The sequence below is a fragment of the Geotrypetes seraphini genome, chromosome 6 (assembly GCF_902459505.1).
Source record: "Geotrypetes seraphini chromosome 6, aGeoSer1.1, whole genome shotgun sequence".
NCBI classification, from domain to species: domain Eukaryota; kingdom Metazoa; phylum Chordata; class Amphibia; order Gymnophiona; family Dermophiidae; genus Geotrypetes; species Geotrypetes seraphini.
Genome location: NC_047089.1, coordinates 69,966,482 through 69,988,939, shown reverse-complemented (window position 1 = coordinate 69,988,939; position 22,458 = coordinate 69,966,482). Strand labels below are relative to the sequence as shown.

Genomic DNA, 22,458 nt, shown 5'->3' with positions numbered 1-22,458 from the left:
GAGTGGAGTGCTGCAAGGTTCAGTGCTCGGGCCCATGCTCTTCAACATATTTATAAACGACCTAGAAACTGGCATGACGAGTGAGGTGATTAAATTTGCGGATGATAGAAAGTTATTCAGAGTAGTGAAGACACAGAAAGATTGCGAAGACATACGAGACATAAACACACTTGAGGAATGGGCCGCAAAATGGCAAATTAGGTTCAACGTGATAAGTGCAAGGTGATCATATCGGTAACAAAAATCATATGCATGAATTCAGGATGTCCAGTGCTATACTCGGAAAGAGACTTGGGAGTACTTGTAGACAAGTCAATGAAACCGTCCGCGCAATGTGTGGCGGTGGCGAAGAGGGCAAACAGAATGCTAGGAATGATAAAGAAAGGGGATCACAAACAGATCTGAGAAGGCTATCGTGCCGCTGAACCGGGCCATGGTATGCCCCTACCTGGAATACTGTGTCCAACACTGGTCGCCATACATGAAAAAGAACATAGTACAACTCGAAAGGGTCCAGAGAAGAGCAACAAAAATGGTTAAGGGACTGTAGGAGTTGCCGTACAATGAGAGGCTAGAGAAAATGGGCCTCTTCTCCCTTGAATAGAGGAGATTGAGAGGGGACTTGATCGAAACATTCAAGATATTGAAGGGAATTGACTTAGTAGAGAAAGAGAGATTGTTCACTCTCTCCTAGGTGGAGAAAATGAGAGGGTACTCGCTAAAGTTAAAAGGGGATAGATTTCGTACAAATATAAGGAAGTTCTCCACCCAGAGAGTGGTAGAAAACTGGAAGGGAAGAGATATTTTAGACATCATAAATAATTTAAAATGCTAAGTATTTGTCATGGAATAAGATATATAATGAAGCAATGTATTGTATGTATCAGGAACTGGTTGAGTGGAAGGCGTCAGAGGGTAGTGGTCAATGGAGACTGCTCTTAGGAAAGGGATGTTACCAGTGGTGTGCCTCAAGGTTCAGTTCTTTAACATTTTTGTAAGTGATATTGCAGAAGTGCTGACTGGTAAGATTTGCCTCTTTGCAAATTATACCAAAATATGCAACAGAGTAGACACCCCTGATGGTGTGGAAAACATGAGGAAGGACCTAGTGAAGCTTGAGGAATGGTCTGAAATTTGGCAGCTAAAAACATAAGAATTGCCGCTGCTGGGTCAGACCAGTGGGTCCATCATGCCCAGCAGTCCGCTCCCGTGGCGGCCTTTAGGTCAAAGACCAGTGCCCTGAGTCTAGCCTTACCTGCGTACGTTCAGGTTCAGCAATAACTTGTTCAACTTTGTTTTGAATCCCTGGAGGGTGTTTTCTCTTATAACCGCCTCCGGAAGAGCATTCCAGTTTCCCACTACTCTCTAGGTGAAGAAATGCAAGGTCATACATTTGAGTAAAGAACTTTTGTGCATAAAAGAAGAGCGGAAGTTGGGTGTGATAGTATGTAATAATCTTAAGGTGGCCAAACAAGATGAAAAGAAGGTGAAAGCTAGAAGGATGTTTGGGTGCACAGCGAGAGGAATGGCCAGTAGGAAAAAGAGACTGGTGAGACCTCATTTAGAGTACTGTGTACAATTATGGAGACTACACTTTTCAAAAAGATATAAACAGGATGGAGTCGGTCCAGAGGAAGGCAACTAAAATGGTTGAGCTAATCTATTCTTTGATTTTATATACCGATTCATCCCAACAAGAGGGCTTGACTCGGTTAACAAAATATTAATGAAATATACAAGAGATTAGAGTAGAAACGGTATCTTTTATGGTTTATTATTTGAGGAAGAGCATCCATTAGTAAATTTCTGAAATAAATATGGCTTCAATGCTTTACGAAAAACGGATAAATGAGTGAACTCTAACTATAGAAGGAAGGTCATTCGAAATTTTTACAAATAAAAAAGAAAAATGATTGACAGAAATTGGCCATAGTTTTTATTCTCTTAACAGTGGGAAAGCCAAGTTTAAATTTCTGAGAGCTCCTAGAGTTAGATATTTCCTGTGAATTAAATGAAACAGAGATCAAAGGAGAAAAAATACCATATATGATTTTGAAAGTTACAGTTGCATACTTAAATTGGATCCTCCAATAGAAGGAAGCCAGTGAAGGGATCTCAATAAAGGTTTAACATGATAATATTTATGTTTATAGGGATAGATTTAAAGATCTCAATATGTATACTTTGGAGGAAAGAGGGGAGATATGATAGACATTTAAATACCTATATGGCATAAATACACATGAGTCGAGTCTCTTTCAATTAAAAGGAAACCCTAGAGTGAGAGGGCATAGAATGAGTTTAAGAGATGAAAGGCTCAGGAGTAATCTAAAGAAATTCTTTTCTACAGAAAGCGTGGTGGATGCGTGGAATAGTCTCCTAGTGGTGATGGAGACAGACTCAAGTTTATTAGGTTTTTATATACCGCCTATCAAGGTTATCTAAGCGGTTTTTACAATCAGGTAATCAAGTATTTTCCCTATCTGTCCTGGTGGGCTCACAATCTAATGTACCTGGGGCTATGGAGGACTGAGTGACTTGCCCAGGGTCACAAGGAACAGCGCAGGGTTTGAACCAGGGTGCTGAGGCTATAGCTCCAACCACTGTGTCACACACTGTATCTAAATTCAAAAAAGTACAGGACAGGCATGTGGGATCTCTTAGGGATAAGAAAAAAAACCAACTAATCAATTTTATTACCACTTTATATTTAATTGGCATAGTTTAGATATAGTACATTAGAGTAAAGTTTATTGTAAGCTTCTATACTGCTACTAATGACTGGGGAATCAATTCAGAGCAGTTTACATGAGCTATGATATATAAGCTTTAGTAGTGATGTTACAATACAGTACATAAGCTAAGATACGAGTTTTAGTAATGGTGTTATACAGAGTTATGGTGTGTCTATGATGGTTATCTATATATGAGCTTCAGATGGTGTTCATTGATGGTTTTGGTGCATTTGGGCATCATGGTATGGTACATTTACATATCCTTTACTTTTAGTCTTTCTTTTGATTGAGTATACAGTTCACACTTATTACAGAAGTAATCCAAGCTGATCCTCCATACCCAAGACAGAAAACAAAAAACTATGAGACAGTATCCTACAAGAAAACCTTTATTTTGATGAAATGCATCTGTTATTACCTTAATATTGCGAACTTCATAGGACATTCTGTGATCTGTGATTCTGTCCTGAGTGAAGTTATAAGTACGAATTCGATCTGACTGGGCTCTTGTTCCTACCTGTGCATATGAAAATAAAAAAAATTATATTGTTCCACTTTGCAGATGTTCATTGCACTCAATAGGTTAAACATGAGTAAATTACCATCAATTATCAATAACCTTGAGAAAACTGGAATCGGATAATTCATCGTGGCTGTTTCATCGCCGCTGCAATTAATAATCCCATTACAGGGAAACTGGCCTTCATGGTACCTGCAGTGGGCGGCCAATGCAGCAGACGCAGGAGCTCTGGCGGCTGCTTATCCTCTCATGGCCTAGGCTCAAAGGAAACGACACAGCAGCTCTGGCAGCAGAGGACGGGCATGATAAGGCAGCAGCTTCTACCCCCAGGGACCGGACTCCCCACCAGATACCAGAGATGCTGGATCACGAACAGGAAGGAGGTGGGAAGGTATAATTTGGGGGGGATGTGGGATAGCATCGCCCCACAAACACTGAAATCTCGGGAGGGGGTGTGGGGGGGATCCCCAAATGCTGAAAATTTTTTTGGGGGGTTATTGCCCCTAAAACGCTGAAATTGGATGATTCATTGTGGCCAGTTCATTGCGCTAAAATGTCTGTTCAGAAGTGACTGAGATGAAACAGCTGCAATGAATCACCCTACAATAGTATGCAAAAGTCTGGAACCATGTGTGAATTTTGCATTCCTTCAACTTTCTGACCTTTTATTTTAAATTTCTTTGTTGACCCAAAAGATTTGTCTGTGTACCACTTTATAAGGGATACATTTGGCTATTAGAATCAACTTTAAGATCACTTGTTTCTAATTTTACAATTTTGTAGATACTGGAACAAAGCTACAATAACTTTACATATCATGCTTCAAAACTAGATTGAGACTGTCCAATCAGCATGTGTTATTTCTGACCAATCAGGAGGATGCTTTCAGCCAATCAGTCCAGATATGTAGGTAACAAGGCAGCTATAATAAAAAGTGTGGGCTTTTTAGTTTCATAGTCTTTCTGCATCAAGCATGAACAAAGACTTGGAACCCGACGTTGAAGGAGTCTGTTCATGTGTCAAGTGATGAGTAAAGAAGGATTTTTGTGCTGCCAGACCGCCAGAAAAGTTGGCTGCAGTAAAGATTGTACAAAAGAAAGTGATGGGTTCAGTGGTAGATAAGCTTTGGTCCAGTCATCCACGTGTATCAACATCACACCAAGATCGGGCACTTCCTCAAACTTCATTGACCAATCAGAAGTTGAGCTTACCTCAGCTACTGTGTGAGTGGTCAGACTTGTATCATGTAAGTGTCAGCTATCAACAGTTCATCGCTGGTGCCTGCAGTTTGGTCAGTGGAGCTGCTCAACCTGCAATAAGCCACTGATGACACCTCCAAAGGCACAACCGGATTGAGTGGGTGCAAAAGTACTCAAGCTGGACATGTAAAATGTGGGAAAAGGTGCTTTTCAGTGATGAAAGCACCTTCTGCCTGTTTGGTAAGCAGGCCCACAACTAGGTGGGGAGGTTTCCTGGAGAGGAGTTCTTAACCCGAGTCCCAGAACCTCACTGTGAAGCATACTTTGAAGGTCATGGTCTGGGAATGCATGGCTGCCAGTGGCGTCAGATGTCTGCACATCATTGATGGAATGGTCACAATACTGCAAAAGTGCATGGTGCCTGTTTCCTGGCCAGATCCTCTTCCAAGATGACAATGGACCTTATCATCACTCCAAACAGGTGATCAACTGAAAGCGTCAGAACAACATCAAGTCAATCAACTGGCTTGCCTAATCTACGGATCTGAATCTGATCGAGAACCTGTGGCACAAGGTGGCCTGGGAGATATCCAAAAGACATCCAATATCAAAATGTGAGTTGATTGAGCCACTCATTGCAGCCTGGAATCATGTTGTCACCCATGATCACTTCATTAAACTGGTTCACTCAATGCCAACACGGTGCAAACAGATGATAAAGAACAGAAGGTGTCCCAAATACTGAGCTATCACTGACACACAAAACAGTGTAAGGCCACCTACATGAATATGAAGGCTAAATGACTTATGTGTACTTTTTGACCAGACAAGTACATTACTTGATTTATGAAGAAAAATGATTAACATGACAACTTTAACAAACTCATTCTGGACAAATGGGTAGTTAATCAAAACCTGCATGCATTGCAGAAGGTATGAATCAGTTTTCAACTCCTCCTCCCTCATTCAGTTTGTACCAAAGCAGGCAATAGCCCTCACAACAGAATATAAGAAGGAGGGATAAGGGGATGCTCCCTGATAACACAGGTCTGTTCTGCTCTGAAAGAAATATACTAAACCCAAGTTATGAACTAGTAAAATTGTAGCATATAACAACCGCAAGTTTAACATTTAAGGAGCTTGTACATTCCCCAAAGTGTGATTTTTTTTTCCAGAGAAAGGAAATTGGTAAAACTAGGGAACATAAATTGAGACTGAGGGGTGATAAGACTTAAGAGCAATGCTAGGAAATTCTTTTTCACAGACAGGGTAGTGGATGCCTGGAATGCTCTCCCAAGGGAGGTAGTGGAGAGGAAAATGGTGACAGAATTCAAGAAAGCATGGGATGAATGCAGAAGATCTCTGAAGAAACACTCAGCATGATGGCTGAAACATTGGTTCTTTCTACACAAATGTAGCGGGACCTGGAAACCTGCTACAATCATGACGCCAGCTGCAGAAGCCTAAGAGAACACAGAGGATCTCTAATTAGAATATGAATGGGCAGACTTTCATGGTCTGAATCCCACAAATGAGATGGTTTAGAACAATGTTCTTCAACTGTCAGTCCGCAGTACTACTGGACCGGGAGGGAGGGAGGAGAGATGCTGCTGGACTGTGGGGAGGGCAATGGAGAAGAGGGCAGAGAGAGTGAATTGGTGGACAGGGACAGTGGACTCAGGGAGGGAGAAATGCTAACATGGAGAGCAAGGAAGGCATACAAGCTATATGGTGGGGGGCCTGGGCTCTGGGCAGAAAAGAATAGAGAGATGATGCCCAAAGAAGGGATGCTGTGCCTGGAAAATAGGAACAGACACAGAGGGGGAATGCTGGATGGAGATGGGATGGGGACATGGAAGGGCAATACTGATCACAGGGGTACAAAGGGCGCAGAGGGTAGCAGTTTTTATTTCAGTCTTAGTAATTTGCCGGTCCACAAAATAATTATTTTATTTCCGAAGGTTGAAGAACACTGGTTTAGAAGATAGTCTGGAGTGAGCTTCAGTGGCAACTCCAGTAGTTGGAACCTACGGACAGTACTGGGCAGACTTCTAAGGTTTATGGACCAGAAATAACAAATAAAATAAAGATATTTTAATGTAATCATGAAGTTGTAGGGACAGATTGGATGGACCATTGAGGTCTTTATCTGCTGTCATTTACTATGTTACTTGCCTGCAATTTTCTGGCACTCTTCCTGTGGCTCAGTTCCCTTTCTATAGACTGTTCATATAGTTTTGCTTGAAGCATTCGTATGGCTTTTTCCCTGTTCATCAGCTGTGATCGCTCCTGCTGACACTCAACTGCTGTTCCTTTAGAAGTAAAGGGGAATGCTCAAAAAAAGTCCAATGTCATTTACAATACTTATAGCAAACAAATCAAAGAACATTGCATGACTGCAGGAAAAAGAAAATGAAAGCAGTCATACTGCAAACATTATATTTAAAATTCAGTTGGTAGCAGACCAAATATCATCAACATTTCTTCTTTTTTCTTTTCTTGCGGTATTTAAATGTTATCCCTCCTTACAATATGCTTTCCTAGAAAATGCTATAGGAATAAAATTTAACACAGTTAACAAATGGAACTTGTTTTAATTATTTCAAACACTTGCTACCTAGGCGGTTTACAATAAAAACATTCACAATCACATTAAAAAATGCATATATAATCATCAAAACAAACTACACAAACAATAATAGCAGCCAGCAATTCTTTCCTTTACATAAACATATCTAGACCACATGCTGTTTTCCTTTAACAGAATGCCTGCACAAAGACTAAAAAGGTTAGGGCTCTTCAGCTTAGAAAAGAGATGGCTGAGGGGAGATATGATTGAAGTATGCAAAATTCTGAGTGGAGTAGAATGGGTACAAGTGGATCGATTTTTCACTCTGTAAAAAATTACAAAGACTAGGGGACACTCTACGAAGTTACAGGGAAATACTTTTAAAACCAATAGGAGGAAATATTTTTTTTACTCAGAGAATAGTTAAGCTCTGGAAAGCGTTGCAAGAGATTGTGGTAATGAAAGATTAGGTTCTTACCTCTGCCAATCTTCTTTCTTGTAAATCTCCTCTGTAGTCTGGACTGCAGGGTTATATATCTTGGGCAGCCAAGATCTGTAGGAATCTCAATTAACAAACTTGAGCCCCTCCCATTGAGTCCATCTCCTGGAGCATGCTCCCTGAAGTCCAGTCAGTAACCAAGTCAGGAAGGTCTACAGGAGAAACAGGAAAGAGAGAGGGGGGAACTCCCTGCTACACAATCAATTCTGCTCATGTCAATAAATTCAAAACAACAACATTGAAAATACATAGCATGAACTTTCAATTTAAAAAATAAATATAAATAGGAGACACAGCCTGTACAATAAGGAGGGGGCAAACACCCAGGACCCCTCTAACCCTTCTACATAAGGAAAGGATGGCATTCTCAGCAAGGCTGTTCAGAAACCGAAATCTAGCTTACCAGGTACTGGTCAGGTGCCCTGCAAATTGGACAGAAACCAGGCGGGTGTCCAGACTACAGAGGAGATTTACAAGAAAGAAGATTAGCAGAGGTAAGAACCTAATCTTTCGTTCTTGTACAATCCCTCTGTAGTCTGGACTTTAGGAATGTATCAGAACAATCCCAGAACATCAGGGGGGCTCGATGAGCCCGCCACCAGGATCAAAGCCCCAAAAGCAGCATCTTGCTTAGCCGCTACATCAATCCGGTAGAACTTGGTAAAAGTGTTTAGGGAAGACCAGACAAAACTCCAGTGGAGTGAGCCCTAATCCCAAGGGGAGGCTTTTTCTCCCGCTGCTACGTAAGCAGCAGAAATGGCAGCACAAATCCATCTGGAAATAGTAGCCTTACAGGCGGGCCTACCACGACCAGCAGGGCCTGAAAGCACAAAACGATGGTCCGAGAAACTAAACTCATTGATGGCCTCCAAATAACACAGAAGATGACGGACATCCATGGTCCGCAAAATTCTGTCCTTGAACTTGGATCCCAAAGGAACAAACGCCAGAAAATGAACCTCCTGATTTACAGTACATGGAAAACAGAAACCATCTTTGGATGAAAGGATGGTGCTGTCCACAAAATGACCACAGAATCCATGATCTGCAGAAAAGGATCCTGGCATGAAAGGATCCTGGTCATTAACCGGACAAGGCATGTAATAACAGGTTGTTCATGCGGTCGCAGGCTTTTCATTGCATGTAACCTACCACTGCATATAACCACTACTGCATGAAAAGCCTGCGACCGCATGAACAACCTGTTATTACATGCCTTGTCCGGTTAATGACCAATTATTGCATGACCAATTATTGTCTGTTACTGCATGACCTGGCACTACTCGCATGACCGGGTACTACCTGCATAACCAGTCACAGCTGTCTTTCTCCTTACACTTAACCTGATACCACTATATACCATATGATAATCCCCCTACCCCAGATATAATCTATCCCTACTTTTCTCTGTAAGTTCTCCCCAAGCTTAACCTGCTCTCGCAACTTAACTCAGTCCCTTACACTTAACTTACACTGACTACACAACCAGTTTCACTCTACCTCTACTAGTTCTATTAAGCGCTGACCGTCCATTTCTGGCAAAACCAATCAGGCAATAGCCCCCTCTCTCCTCAACCCGATCCGCACATCTCATCTCACAACATGGCAACCTGCAATAAACAGCAACTACTATTAAGGATACTATACCTCCTATGCTCTAAATGCTGGGGCAATGAAGACAACCCCCCCCCAACCTATGCACTCCTACCCCATCTCCTGGCTCAGACCAGTCGAACTAACTAAGCCCCCTAACCCCCTCCAACTCCTACAAGACCAACCAAAACAAAATCTTCAGCAAATCACGGTATTAAACACCACCCGCAAACACCGCAAACCACACAGGAACAAGATCGGCAACAGAAACATAAAAAGGCTAACATATTCTGAAATCCCTACAGCAAACAATTACGAAAACATTAAGGGATACTACCTAAATACCTGCTCAGTGAGAAACAAGGCCCACATAATAAATGATTGGATACTACAAACAAAACCTGATCTCCTGTTTCTGACAGAAACATGCATGATCTCAGAGACAGACACTATCATGAAAGAGATCCTACCTCAGGGATACAAAATTATCCCACTATCAAGAACCTGGAAAAAAGGAGGAGGACTAGCAATCATTCTAAAGGAACTACATCAAGACCGACTCCAAGTCTTCAGAAAACCTTGAAATACTATCTTGCAGAATCACTAGCGCACAGTTAGAAGAATCACTGGTCACAACTTTATTCTATATCCCACCCAAAAAAATGGTCAAATGCAAAAGAGGAATTCGCCGAATTCCTTACCTTATCTACCCTAAAAGGATCATACAACCTGCTTCTGGGTGACATAAACACTCACCTTGAACAAAAGACAACACCAGAAATAATTGAAATCACCAACTTCCTAATGTCACTGGACTTTCCAAATCCAGACACAGAAACAACCCATGAAAAAGGACACAAACTAGACTTAATCACCTTCTCCCACAAAGAAACAACAGCCCCCAAAATACAATACTACCCAGGACCCTGGGAAAAATGCATCTGGTCAGACCACTACATTGGCAAATTCAACCTACACTGGCTAAAACAGAACACACAACAAAAACACAAAAATGTAAACACGAACACAATAACCAGCCGCGGCACTATCAATCCAACCGAATTCTGGACCCACTACGAGTTACATCCCATAACCAAAGAAATTCAGGATTTCCCTACAAGATGGGAAACCTACAGCAAAGAACTCCTAGACCAAATAGCACCATACAAAACATACAAAAAGAAAAATAGACCACCAAATGAATGGTTTGACTGCAAACTACTATCCACCAAACAGGAACTAAGAAAATTGGAGAGAATCTGGCTAAAAACAAACAACGAATCAGACAAGACAAGCTGGAAACAAAAAATGAAAATATACAAAAATCTGATCAAAGAAAAACGCACTAAGCACTGTGCAAAAAAAATTGGTACTTCAAAAATAAACAGCAAAGAATTGTTCAAACTAGTAAAAACTATAACCGATACAACACAAATACTGAAAAAGGACAACGAGCCCACTCCATCTGCACAAACCCTAGCCAACTTCTTTCAAAACAAAATCACTGAGCTAAGAGCAACTCTACCCTCAACCACAACAAATGCTCTTCAATACCTCGAACCCCACGACCAAGACACCAGAGTTGACATGATATGGAACCACCTCGAATACCCAAACTGGCATCAGTTCCTAAATTTATACAACAAGAACACCAAATCAAACTGTCTACTTGACGCATGTTCCCCAAAAATCATGACAGTTGCCCCTCCAGAATTTAAAAAGGAACTATTTGCATGGCTAACAACCGCCCTTACAAGCGGAACATTAAACAAAAATATGGGACACATACTAATCACTCCAATACCTAAAGATCAGAAAACCCTCAGCTCTGACATCCAATTTCAGACCCATAGCAAGCATTCCCCTTATCACAAAGATAAAGGAAGGATTGGTCAACCTTCAACTAGTAAACTACCTGGACAAATTTAACATCCTTAGTGAACACCAATCAGGATTCAGGAAAGGATACAACACAGAAACTGTCTTAGCCTCCTTATTGAACCACCTCTATGATCTCTTTAGCAAAGGCAAAAGCGCACTGATTCTACAATTAGACCTCAGCAGTGCGTTCGACCTGGTAGACCATGAAATCATGCTACTGTGCCTTGAAGTAATGGGAATTTCTGGTAAGGCAAAGAAATGGTTCCAAGAATTCCTAACAAACAGATCCTACCGAGTAATCAGCAATGGAAACTACTCCAAACCATGGAAAAACCCGTCAGGCGTGCCCCAAGGATCCCCCCTATCGCCCACCCTGTTCAATATCTATATCGCCTCCTTAGGTCACCTCCTACAAAAACTAAACTTAATACACTACATTTTATGCAGACGACATATCCATTCTAATCCCCTTAGATGACATCACAAATGAAATTGTAGACAACCTCTCAAACATAATGACCGAAATCAATAAATGGACCACCAATTTCAAATTGAAACTAAACGCAGAGAAAACAAAAGTCTTTCTGGCCAGTCCTAACGACAAAATTACGAGAACTTCGATAAAAATAAACAATCACGAATACCCAATATCCAAAAACATAAAAATACTCGGTATCACTCTAGACACACACCTAACTATGACTGACCACGCGAACTTGATAGTGAAAAAATGTTTTTACATGCTATGGAAACTAAGGACCATAAAAAAATACTTTGACTCTACATCTTTCAGGTTGCTGGTACAGGTGCTGATTCTATCCATTCTTGACTACTGCAACATCATCTACCTGGGCATCCCACAAAAAACAATTAAAAAAACTGAGATTAATACAAAACACCGTCGTTCGCCTAATTTTCGGACAAAAAAAAAATGACCACATCAGCCCCTACTATAAAAAGCTGCATTGGCTGCCAATAGAAGCGCGGATATTATTCAAATTTGCATGCACCTGTTTCAGGCAAGTCTGGGGACTAGCACCTTCTTACCTGCAAACTCACTTCATCCTACATAACCCCACGCGAGCAACCAGAAACAAATACTTCTTTACTTACCCAAAAATTACAGGCTGCAGATACAAATCATTCCTGGACAGAACCTTCAAGTTCCAAGCGAACAGACAGCAAGCTTGGCTGAAAAATCACATAAACGAACCCAATCTGACGTACAGTGCATTCCGAAAATCGATCAAAACCGCCCTTTTCGCCAAATTCATTGACTAAAACAGTCCCCTCCCTCTCTAGAACTTCCCCACTGTAACCACCTTTCTTTCTCTCAAGAAGTTCCCTTCCACGTATTAGGTATTCTCTACCCATAGAACTCCAATTAATATGTTAATACTAAAATATTCAGGTATTCATAACCCATAGAACTCCAAGTAGAACGTAAGTTTCCCATTTAGATTATTGTAAAATATTTAGACTCATTGTATGGTATTGTACTTGGACTCATTGTATGGTATTGTACTTGGACTCATTGTATGGTATTGTACTTGGACTCATTGTATGGTATTGTACTTGGACTCATTGTATTGCATTAAGACCTCTTGTAATTCACTGAATGTCCAGCCTTCTTACCATGTTAACCGCCTAGAAGTCGCCTGACTATGGCGGTATAGAAAAATAAAGTTATTATTATTATTATTATAAAGTGCCTGGAGTTCTGAGACCCTACGGGCTGACATGACCGCTACAAGGAAAACAGACTTGATGGTGAGATCTTGCAGGGAAAACCTGTTCAAGAGGCTCATAGGGCAGACGGGCCAGCGAGTGGAGAACCAAATTCAGATTCCACGTCGGGCAAGAAAGCAACAAAGGAGGCCTCAGCCGAACCGCATCCCGCAAAAAGCAGGCAACATCCGGATGGAACATTAGCGAGCTCCTAAGCAAAGCAAGACCCATGCAAGAAAGACCTGATCTGTACTCGAAGGGAAGATACAGCAAGCCCCTGCTTGAGGCTAGCCTGCAGGAAATAAAGAACCTGTGCCACCGAGGAACCCGAGGGATCCACCTAAGAACTGGAACACCAAGCCTGGTAACTCCTCCAGGCCTTTGCATAGGTCGCTTGCTAGGATGTAATGTAGCAATGACCACAGTTGAATAGCCCCTGGCTGTCAATGTCATGTGCTCAATAGCCATGCTGTAAGACCAAAGTGGTCCGGATCTTGTAGCGCTATTGGAACCCAAATAAGAAGACAAGAGTGGCAGGGGAGTCGCAGCCCCTGCTCGAGGTGTAGCCTTACTAGGTCGGCATACCATGGTCTCCATGGCTAATCTGGTGCCACCAATATCGCCGTGCCCTCGGGAACTGTCACGAAGCACAGAACACACCCTATTATGGGCCACGGTGGAAATATGTAGAGGAGATCAAGGTTGCACCAGGGCATCCAATCCCTTGCTGCCGGTTTCTCGCCGATGGCTGAAGAATCTGTCTGATTTCCTGTTCTTGGTGGACGCCATTAGGTCGAACGTTGGATGGCCCCAGTGCCGCACTATGTACTCGAGCGCTTGACTGGATGGGGACCATTCTCCTGGATCCAGGGTTTAATGAGTAAGTCTGCTTGAACAGTTTCTACGCCTGCCACATGAGTTGTGGACAGAGCCACCAGATTTTTCCACCCAGGAAAAGAGCAGCCGAGCTTACAGGCTCAGGAGAAGACTCCTGGTACCTCCCTGTCTGTTGACATAGGCCACCGCCGTCACATTGTCTGAGAATACCCGGACAGCTCAACGATGGCAACACTTCTGAAAGCACAGCAAGGCAAGGCGGATCGCCCTCAGTTCCAGGCGATTGATTGACCACCTGCTCTGAGGTGGACCACTGGCCCTGCACCTGTGCAGACATGCATACCACCCCCCAACCAGAAAGACTCGCGTCCGTGGAGAGAGAGAGAGTCACCCAATCTGAGACCCTCAGTGGCAGACCTCTACACAAGGTCAGTGGGTTCAACCACCACTGCATGCTGCTGCGCGTCACCACCATCCAAGGCAGTGGCATTGTTAATGGGTCTCATTGCGGACTCAATCAGGACAACAGGGACTCCTGGAGAGGACACAGCCTGGCCCACAGAACTACATCGATTGTCACAACCATAAGACCTAGGACCTGCAGATATTGCCAGGCCATTGGGGACGGAACTGTTAACATTTCCTGAATGGATTGATGGATCTTCATTTTCCGAGCGTCCAGAAGGAACATCTGATTCCTGGTCATGTGGAACCGAAATCCCAGATACTCCAAGTCCTGCGTTGGCTCGAGATGGCTCTTTTTCAAGTTGATTATACAGCCGAGACACTGCAGCAAATGGACTACTTGCTGTACTGCCCAGTGCCCCTCCACTGAAGAGGGAGCTCTTAGCCAGTCATCTAGGTATGGATGGACCAGGATACCCTGAGAGCAAAGGTGGGCAGCAATCACCACCATGATCTTGGTGTAGGTCCTGGGCACCGATGCCAGGCTGAATGGAAGACGCAAACTGGAAATGTTGACCCAGAACATGGAACCGCAGGAACTTCCTGCATCTTGGAAAGATGGGGATGTGGAGGTACGCTTCTGTGAGATCCAGGGAGGCCAAGAACTCCCCTGGTGCCATTGCCGCAACAACTGATCTCACAGTCTCCATTCTAAAGCATGGAACTTTCAGTACCACATTTACTGCTTTCAGATCCAGGATTGATCTCCTATCTTTGGAGCCTTTCTTTGGAACAATGAAATATATTGAGTATCTCCCTGAGCCTAAGTCATCCTTTGGAACGGGTTCTATCGCCGCAAGATCCAGCAGTCTTAGAACCGTGGACTGCACCCACAGAGCTTTCTCGGGGCGCCCTGCAGGCAAATCCAGGAAGAAATCTGGATGAGGTCGATAAAACTCCAGTTTGAGACCAACTTGAAGGACTTTTAGGACCCACCTGTCTAAGGTGAACGTCTCCCACTCTGCCAGGAAAGCCGAGAGATGACCTCCGACACGAGGGAGAAGGACCAGAGGCCTGGCATCAGAACTGCTTTTTAGCGGGTTCGGGAGGAAATCTGTTTGAGTGCTGCTGATAGGTAGGACCTCCAAAGCAGGGTCTGGATGAGGAACCAAATCTTTGACCCAAGGCCAGGGGACCGGCGTACTGTTGAGGGCATCTGAAGTGATGAAAATTAGAGTGCCCTAAGCTCCCGGCAGGGCGAGGCTTATTGCCCGGTAGGACCTTAGGCTTATGGTTCTGCACACTGGCCATGAGGTCATCCAGTCGCTGGCCGAACAAGAGCAGACCCTTAAAAGGCAATCTGCTCAGGGTGGCTTTGGAGGTAGAATCCCCAGACCACTGACTAATCCAAAGCTTTCTTCTGGTGGCCACGGAATAAGCTCCCAGCTTGGCAAAGACTTTCATCGTGTCATATAAAGCGTCCTCCAAATAATCCACTCCGGAGATCAGAAAATCCAGATCCCAGAGGACTACATCTTCAGGATCATGGCAGAGCTTGGAATGACACGCTCGGGCGATAAAGGACGAGGCTGCTGTTGCCCTGACTCTGGCCGCCACTGAATCAAAGAGGCATTTAAGGATAAAATCACCTGCCTATCCTGAACATACTTCAAGACCAACCCTCCATCGGAGTGTAGAGAAGTGCACTTAGTGACCTGCACCACAGCCGAATCCACCTTCGGTGAAGCAAGATATTTAGAAAACTCTGGTGCCATGGGATACAGCTTCGCCATGGCTCTAGCACATTTTAGGGTAATCCCAGACTTCAGGGTAATCCCAGACTTCTGAAAGGATCCTGACCAGATCCGGATTATCAGCAAAGGTTTGAATTTATTTGAACTGTTTGAACTACATAAAGGTCTGCTGATACCCTTAACTATGGGGCTTTATATATTTCAGAGGACGAAGCTACAGTCCCAGCCAGACCAGGTTACAGGCACTGCACCAAGGTAGAAAGACTGTGCAGTTGGCTGGTTTTGGCTTGAGTGGCAAGGCATCTTTTGGGGGTGGCACCTGCTACCCATGACACTACCTATCCTATGGTATAGTTGCCCTTCCATTGGACAGTCCCTCAAAACACATTAATACTTTCAACCAGTTAATGTGCAATCAAGTTTGACATAAAACTGCTCATTTCACTTGGCACAATAATTAAGAGTTTACTCAATTTCGATATTTTAAACCATTAGTTTGTCTTTTTCCGTTTGGATCCTTTGAATCACATTTTGAAAGAAAAAGTAAGCAAAACTAATACACATATTTAGGTAACAGACTTACCAGTAGGAATGTGAACAATTCTCACAGCACTATCAGTTGTGTTGACATGCTGTCCTCCTGCTCCTTTAGCTCTATAAGTATCTATGCGCAAATCTTTAGGGTCCAGTCTAATTTCAACCTAGGAATGAGAAGAAATGTAGTTTGTTTTTTATTAATCTCTGTTAAAGTTAACATTGAATACTACTTTCAGTGCTGGACTATTTAAAAAAATACTTAATCCTCCTAATTTTGCCAGGATCCAAGTAATTTCATGTTCCCAATTAGGTTCAGTAATGGGGCATTAACCCTTCCTTCTACCCACAAAGTATCTGTTTCAACCATAAGGTAAAAAAGAAACCACCCCCATTTCATGATTCAGATCATAAGTCAAAAAGGAGCTATGTCCTTCTTGTTAGTCAACTAAAGCAACCTTGTTCAGGAATCTGAAAACCTCTGGAGACCTATCATGTTATATCAGTTTGTATCGTACAAGGTATATTTAAAGAACTTATTATCCCCTTATCTCCTAAGCGGCTTACAAGTAAACATACATAGTAGAGGTCAGATTTTACCATACATTTTCCAATACATTACAAACATCAATCAGCTTTGTTTACATTGTTCAACAAAAAATTATAGTCATTCTCAAACATTTTAAACTTTTTTTTGTTTTTACAAAACTTTTTACTGAAAACTTGCAACCAAGGTACAGCAGCAAAGGTCTGAAGACTGACATAACCAGCCAATCAGCAATTTTTTTTTCTCACAATACATTTATATGGCACTACATGGCATACATTGTGTTGTACAGACACAGTATTCCTATGGGCTTTGGTGCATTTACCGTGGCAGCATTGCTACTGCAGCTTTGTAAAAGATCCCCATAGTCCCTTTTACATAGAGCAGTGGTTCTCAACCTTTCTTCTGCTGCGACACTTCTGAAAGATGATGTTCATGTGTGTAACATGCTGAACACTAAAATTTATTATTAACAATGATGGAAGAGAAATATAATATAAACTTAAAACAGAATTTTGAATAAACTGTTAAAATGAACAAATTTTATTTTTTCCTACAGAAATACAGGATGTATGTTAACTTGGACTAATGTGTTGCATACAACTTTCGATATGGGGTTGACTGGTAGGCAAATTCATACTAATTTATTGTCAACATCAATAAAAATTTACCCATTACAGAGTATAGAGCTAGGGATGTTTTCCTTACAGCTTGTCATACAAAACAAATATATATTTCAATTCTGGTGTCGCCTCAATAACAAAGAAGAAACACCTTGCCTCAAAATACGAACAGTACAGCAAAAGAGGCAAGGGAGGCGTCCTGTCAGCCAAAGAAATCAGTCTTTATTCAAACATATGGTTCCAACAAGGATCCTAGTGGGTGGCTGTTAGAATGTGCTGCTGTGATTTGAATAGCTGGTGCAAGAGAGTTTGGTGTTTCGTAGTAGTCGGATGAGCTGTTGCAAGATGAATGATTGGTGTAAATGGGTTTTCACAGTTTGGAAGTCTCATATGTGAAAATATACTGCCTGTTTGTCCTCAGAGAAAGCAAGTTACTTACCTGTAGCAGGTGTTCCGAGGACAACAAGCAGATATTCTCACAATCTGCCTACCTCCCCTAGCTAGCTTCTTAGCTTTTGGATGGAACTGAAGGTCCTGCGAGCCGATGTTGGGCAGGAAGGCACACGTGATATGGACAGTGCTAAAGTTTTAAAGTAACAGTACACTTTGCTACATGTCCATGCTGGGTTCCATGGACAACGTTAACTCATATGTGAGAATATCTGCCTCCTGCCCTCGGAGAATACCTGCTACAGGTGAGTAACTATGCTTTTTGGATGGAGATAAAATACTAAAGGGTTGTGATAGTCTCCTTTGAAAGCTCAAAGTTACATTTTGATACAACTTCATAAACAAAGGCACTTTTTCATTCACACCCAAATCTCACATGCCCAAAATAGAATGAAAACCAGATATGAAGACCCTGTTAATTTGTTATTTGGGTTACCTCATCAGGCTGAGGAAGGACAATAACAGACATTGTACCAGTGTGAATACGCTGCATTCTGGAAGAGAGGCCAACTTCAGGGATTCGCTGGACTCTGTGTGTCCCTCCTTCATACTTCAAACGTTTATAAACACCTTCCCCTGAAACTCGGGCTGCTGCATGATGCAATCCACCTAGAAATGAAATTTAAAGTAAGACGCAACATTCTCTTATCTCTTCCTATTGGTAGGTACAGAGGGACCATATTTCCTTAGCATACCGTACTCGGATGTTGTATAGTTCAGGATTTCAAAAGTCCAGGATCTGTAATGTGTATACCTCTGGTACATTTCAAATATTTCTTTAGTGAATTGCTGGCAGATGTCACCTAAATCAAACAAAAAATTACCAGTATTGTCTATTCTCCTGCTTCTTAATTTGCTGTGTTATTAAAAGTATTTGCTTTTATTCTTCCAGAAAAAGGTACTATTCTCCCTGATTACAAGCATAGCAAAAAAAATGTTGACATGCTGAAATTTTTGTAGGGCTATAGTCCCTTTTTCTGGTCAACTGGCAGAATCACATATTTGGAAGCAGCAGGTATTGAAATGCATATTAGTTATTAATAATAATAACAACAATAACAACAACTTTATTTTTGTATACACAGACAGTGATGTTACAGAGAAAAATTTCTAGTTACATTGGTAAGCTAGGAGAAGCTAGGTCTGTCCAGAGGTGTTTCAGGGAAGTTACAAGGCAGGAAGGAGTCAGAGGAATTTGTCAAAGAGATAGGTTTTAATTGATTTCCTGAAGGATTGGTAGGAGGGTGAGTTGGAAATGAGGGTGGTTAGACATTTATTCCATTTGCCAGCTTGAAATGACAGTGTTCTATCAAGGAATCTCTTGTAGATACAGCCTTTTGGGGGAGGGGAAGGCGAACAAATAGGCATTACGTGTGCAAGTGGTGCCAGGAAATTCAAAGTGATGAGAGAGGTAGATAGAGGATAAACCGGTTATGGTTTTGAAGCAGAGGCAGGCATTTTCACTGCACATTTCTGTATTAAAAATATTACTACTAATGAAAACTCAGGGCAGCCATTCAGCGAGCGGTTCAGCACTGGGCAGGAGCAAGGAAAGCTTGCTCATGCCAGGTACACCGCTGGGCCATGAGAACTCAGGGAGGTGCTGAGCGCGGAGCAGGAGCGTGGAAAGCTTGCTCCTCTCCGGTATGGACCACCAGGGATTCAAAAAGGCGGGAGGGAGGTAAAAAAAAAAAAAAAAAAATTGGCAAAGTCAGCCGGGCCTGCCTTGGCTCACCCTACAAGGCCATACGGCAGGCCTAGAGGAGGCTTGCAGGAGATTGGGAGAGAGGGAGGATAGGGCAGGGAGTGAGGGCAGGCTCTAGTTTATATGGTTGGGGGGGAGGGTTGTTTTAATTTTTAAAGTTAGACTGTAATCATCCATCTATGTGTCCTGAATTCAGTCTGCATTGTTTTCATGCTCCATCTTTCTCTCTCATCTATTTCTATGTGCTGTATAACTGATCTACAAATATACTACTTGTAAAACACTAATAATAATAATTTTATTTCTTATATACCGCCAAAACCATGGTAGTTCGAGGTGGTTTACAAATAAGAGGAGCTGGACAGTCAGCGAAATAATTACAATATAGAAACAATGAATACAAGTACACTGAATGCAAGTACAAATAAGAAGAGCTGGACAGTCAGTGACGTAGTTACAATGTAGAAGCAATGGATTCAGTATACAGAATGAGAGATAATGAACAAATTCTTAGGTGACAAATCGGTTGGACAGTTTCATTTTTACTAATTTTCTAAAACTAATATAGGATTAGGAAAGCATGATAATGTTACCCAGCCAGTCGTTCAGTTTACCTGCCTGGAAGGCTAGAGTTCTGTCCAGAAATCTTTTGTAACGGCAGGCCTTTATTGTTGGGTGTGTAAATATGTGGGCCTAGTAGTGCAACCCAAATTGAAGTGGGAGACCAGGTACATAGGGGCTAAACCGAAGATTGATTTGAAACAGAGACAAGAAAATTTAAATAAAACTCTAGCCTCGAGGGGCAGCCAGTGAAGTTTTTGATAATAGAGACTTATGTGTTCCTATTTTTTTAAACCGAAAATCAGACATACTGCCGAATTTTGAATATTTCGGAGTTTTTGAAGGGTTTTCTTGAAGGATCCCAAGTAAATAATGCTGCAATAGTCCAGCATGCTTAGAATAGAAGAGTGTACTAGTAGACGGAATGATGCTGCATCAAAGTATTTTTTGATGGTTCTTAGCTTCCATAATGTTGAGAAGCATTTTCTGGTCAGTAGATCCGTGTGAGCGTCTAAAGTAAGGTATCGGTTGAGAGTCACTCCCAGAATTTTTATGGAAAATCAACAATAGGGAAGTCCTGACTGTTCAAGGAAATTTTTGAGTCTTTGATTTTATCGTTTAGGCTCCCCAGAAAAAAATTTGGTTTTAGCTGAGTTAAATTTCAGTTTGAATTTCTGTCGTCCATAGTTTGATTTGTTTTAGGACGAAAGCCAGGTGATTCTTTTTCTCAGAGGTTAGGTTTGTGAGGGAAGAACTATGGTGATGTCATCTGCGTAGATATAGAATTTGACTTTTAAGCTTTGCAGTAGATTCCCCAATGGGCAAGGTAGATGTTAAACAGGGTAGGGGATAAAGGGGAGCCCTGCGGAACTCCGCAAGTGTTTGTCCAACTGCAGGATTGTTTGTTATCACTGTGGACTTGGTAAGATCGTTTACTCAAGAAACCTTGGAACCAATTTAAGACTTTGCCAGAAAGACCGATTGACTCCAAACAGTCAATTAGAATGTCGTGATCGACTAAGTCAAAGGCACTACTTAGATCTAGTTGTAGGACTAGTGCACTAGAACCTTGGCTGAATAAATTGTGAAGGAGATCTAGTAGAGAGGCTATGACTGTTTCAGTGCTAAAAACCTGAGCGGAAACCTGACTGATTCTCTTGCAGTATGCTGAAGTTGTCCAAGTGCATTACTAAGTTCTGGTTAACTAGGCCTTCCATCAGCTTTACAAATTGGGGGATGCTTGCTATAGGTCTGTAGTTAAGATGCCTGCTTGTTGGATTCTTTTGGATTTTTTATGATCGGAGTGATCAGGATCTGACCTAAATCCTCGGGAAATGTACCGGTCAGTAATAGATTGGAAATCCAGTTATATAATTTGGCTTTGAAGATGACAGGGGCGACTTTCAAAATATTTGGAGGGCAGCAGTCTAGTTTGCAGTAGGAGTCAGCACATTTCGTATAAAGTTTGCAGAATTGGTCCCAGGTAGGAATGATGAAATTATTCCAGGACACGTCTACCCTAGGTTCGTTTTTGTATTGTGCCACTGGGTAGTTCAGATGATTGGAAGTGGGGACTGGCAGTTTGGATCTCAAATTAATGATTTTGTTGTTAAAGAACTCCGCCGATGGGGGTGGGGAGAGTCTGTGCTAGAGTGGGTAAAGGCCTGTGTGTCGTAGAGATTGTTAATTAGGTTGAAAAGGCTTCTGGTGTTGATATTAGGTGAGTCAATTTTTTGGGCATAAAAATTTGTGCGTTTAATTATAAGTTTTTTGTATTCTTTTAGTTTTAGTCTCCAGTTCATCCTCCCTTTGCTGTCTCCAGATTTCAGCCATTGTCTTTCCAGTTTTCGTAGCTCCCGTTTCAATGTTCCTAACTCGTTGTCAAACCAGCCTTCTAGATTTTTATTTCTCTTTTTTCTTAATTTGATGGGGGCTATTTTGTTTAGTATCTGTGTGCTCATGTTGTTCCAAGAATCTACAGAAAAGGGCTCTAATTCTGGGTTAAGTTAAGTCAAAATGTGACCAGAATTCCACTGGGTTCACCAAACCTCTACTAGCTATTATATCCTTGGTATGATAGCTATGAGTGCAATGAATAGAAAATATTTTTTGTGAAATGTCACATTAGTTGTAAATACCCTTTGGATAAAAATGCTACATAAATCCAGAAAAAAAATAATAAGTGAAGTATGGCAGAGAGTGAGGGGGGCTGAGTGCAAAGCCTGCCCTTTAAGGTGACGTGCTAGTTGAACATGGGAAGACTGAAGTGATGTGTCACCAGTCATTGCAAAAGCATATAAGCAAGTCCCCAGCCTCTG

General features: G+C 42.0%; 1 protein-coding gene across 5 annotated transcripts in view; it reads right to left on the bottom strand.

Moving 5' to 3' along the window:
* Positions 1-22,458, bottom strand: part of MTRF1 (mitochondrial translation release factor 1) — an 85,023-nt gene that overhangs the window by 4,088 nt on the left and 58,477 nt on the right. For all 5 annotated transcript variants that reach the window (XM_033947908.1, XM_033947904.1, XM_033947907.1 and 2 more), the window contains exons 5-9: positions 18,570-18,677; positions 18,311-18,483; positions 16,304-16,421; positions 6,630-6,766; positions 3,154-3,252 (exon numbers count right to left, since the gene is read on the bottom strand). In XM_033947908.1, coding sequence (XP_033803799.1) covers positions 3,154-3,252; positions 6,630-6,766; positions 16,304-16,421; positions 18,311-18,483; positions 18,570-18,677 — 635 coding nt within the window. The remainder of the gene's footprint in view (positions 1-3,153; positions 3,253-6,629; positions 6,767-16,303; positions 16,422-18,310; positions 18,484-18,569; positions 18,678-22,458) is intronic.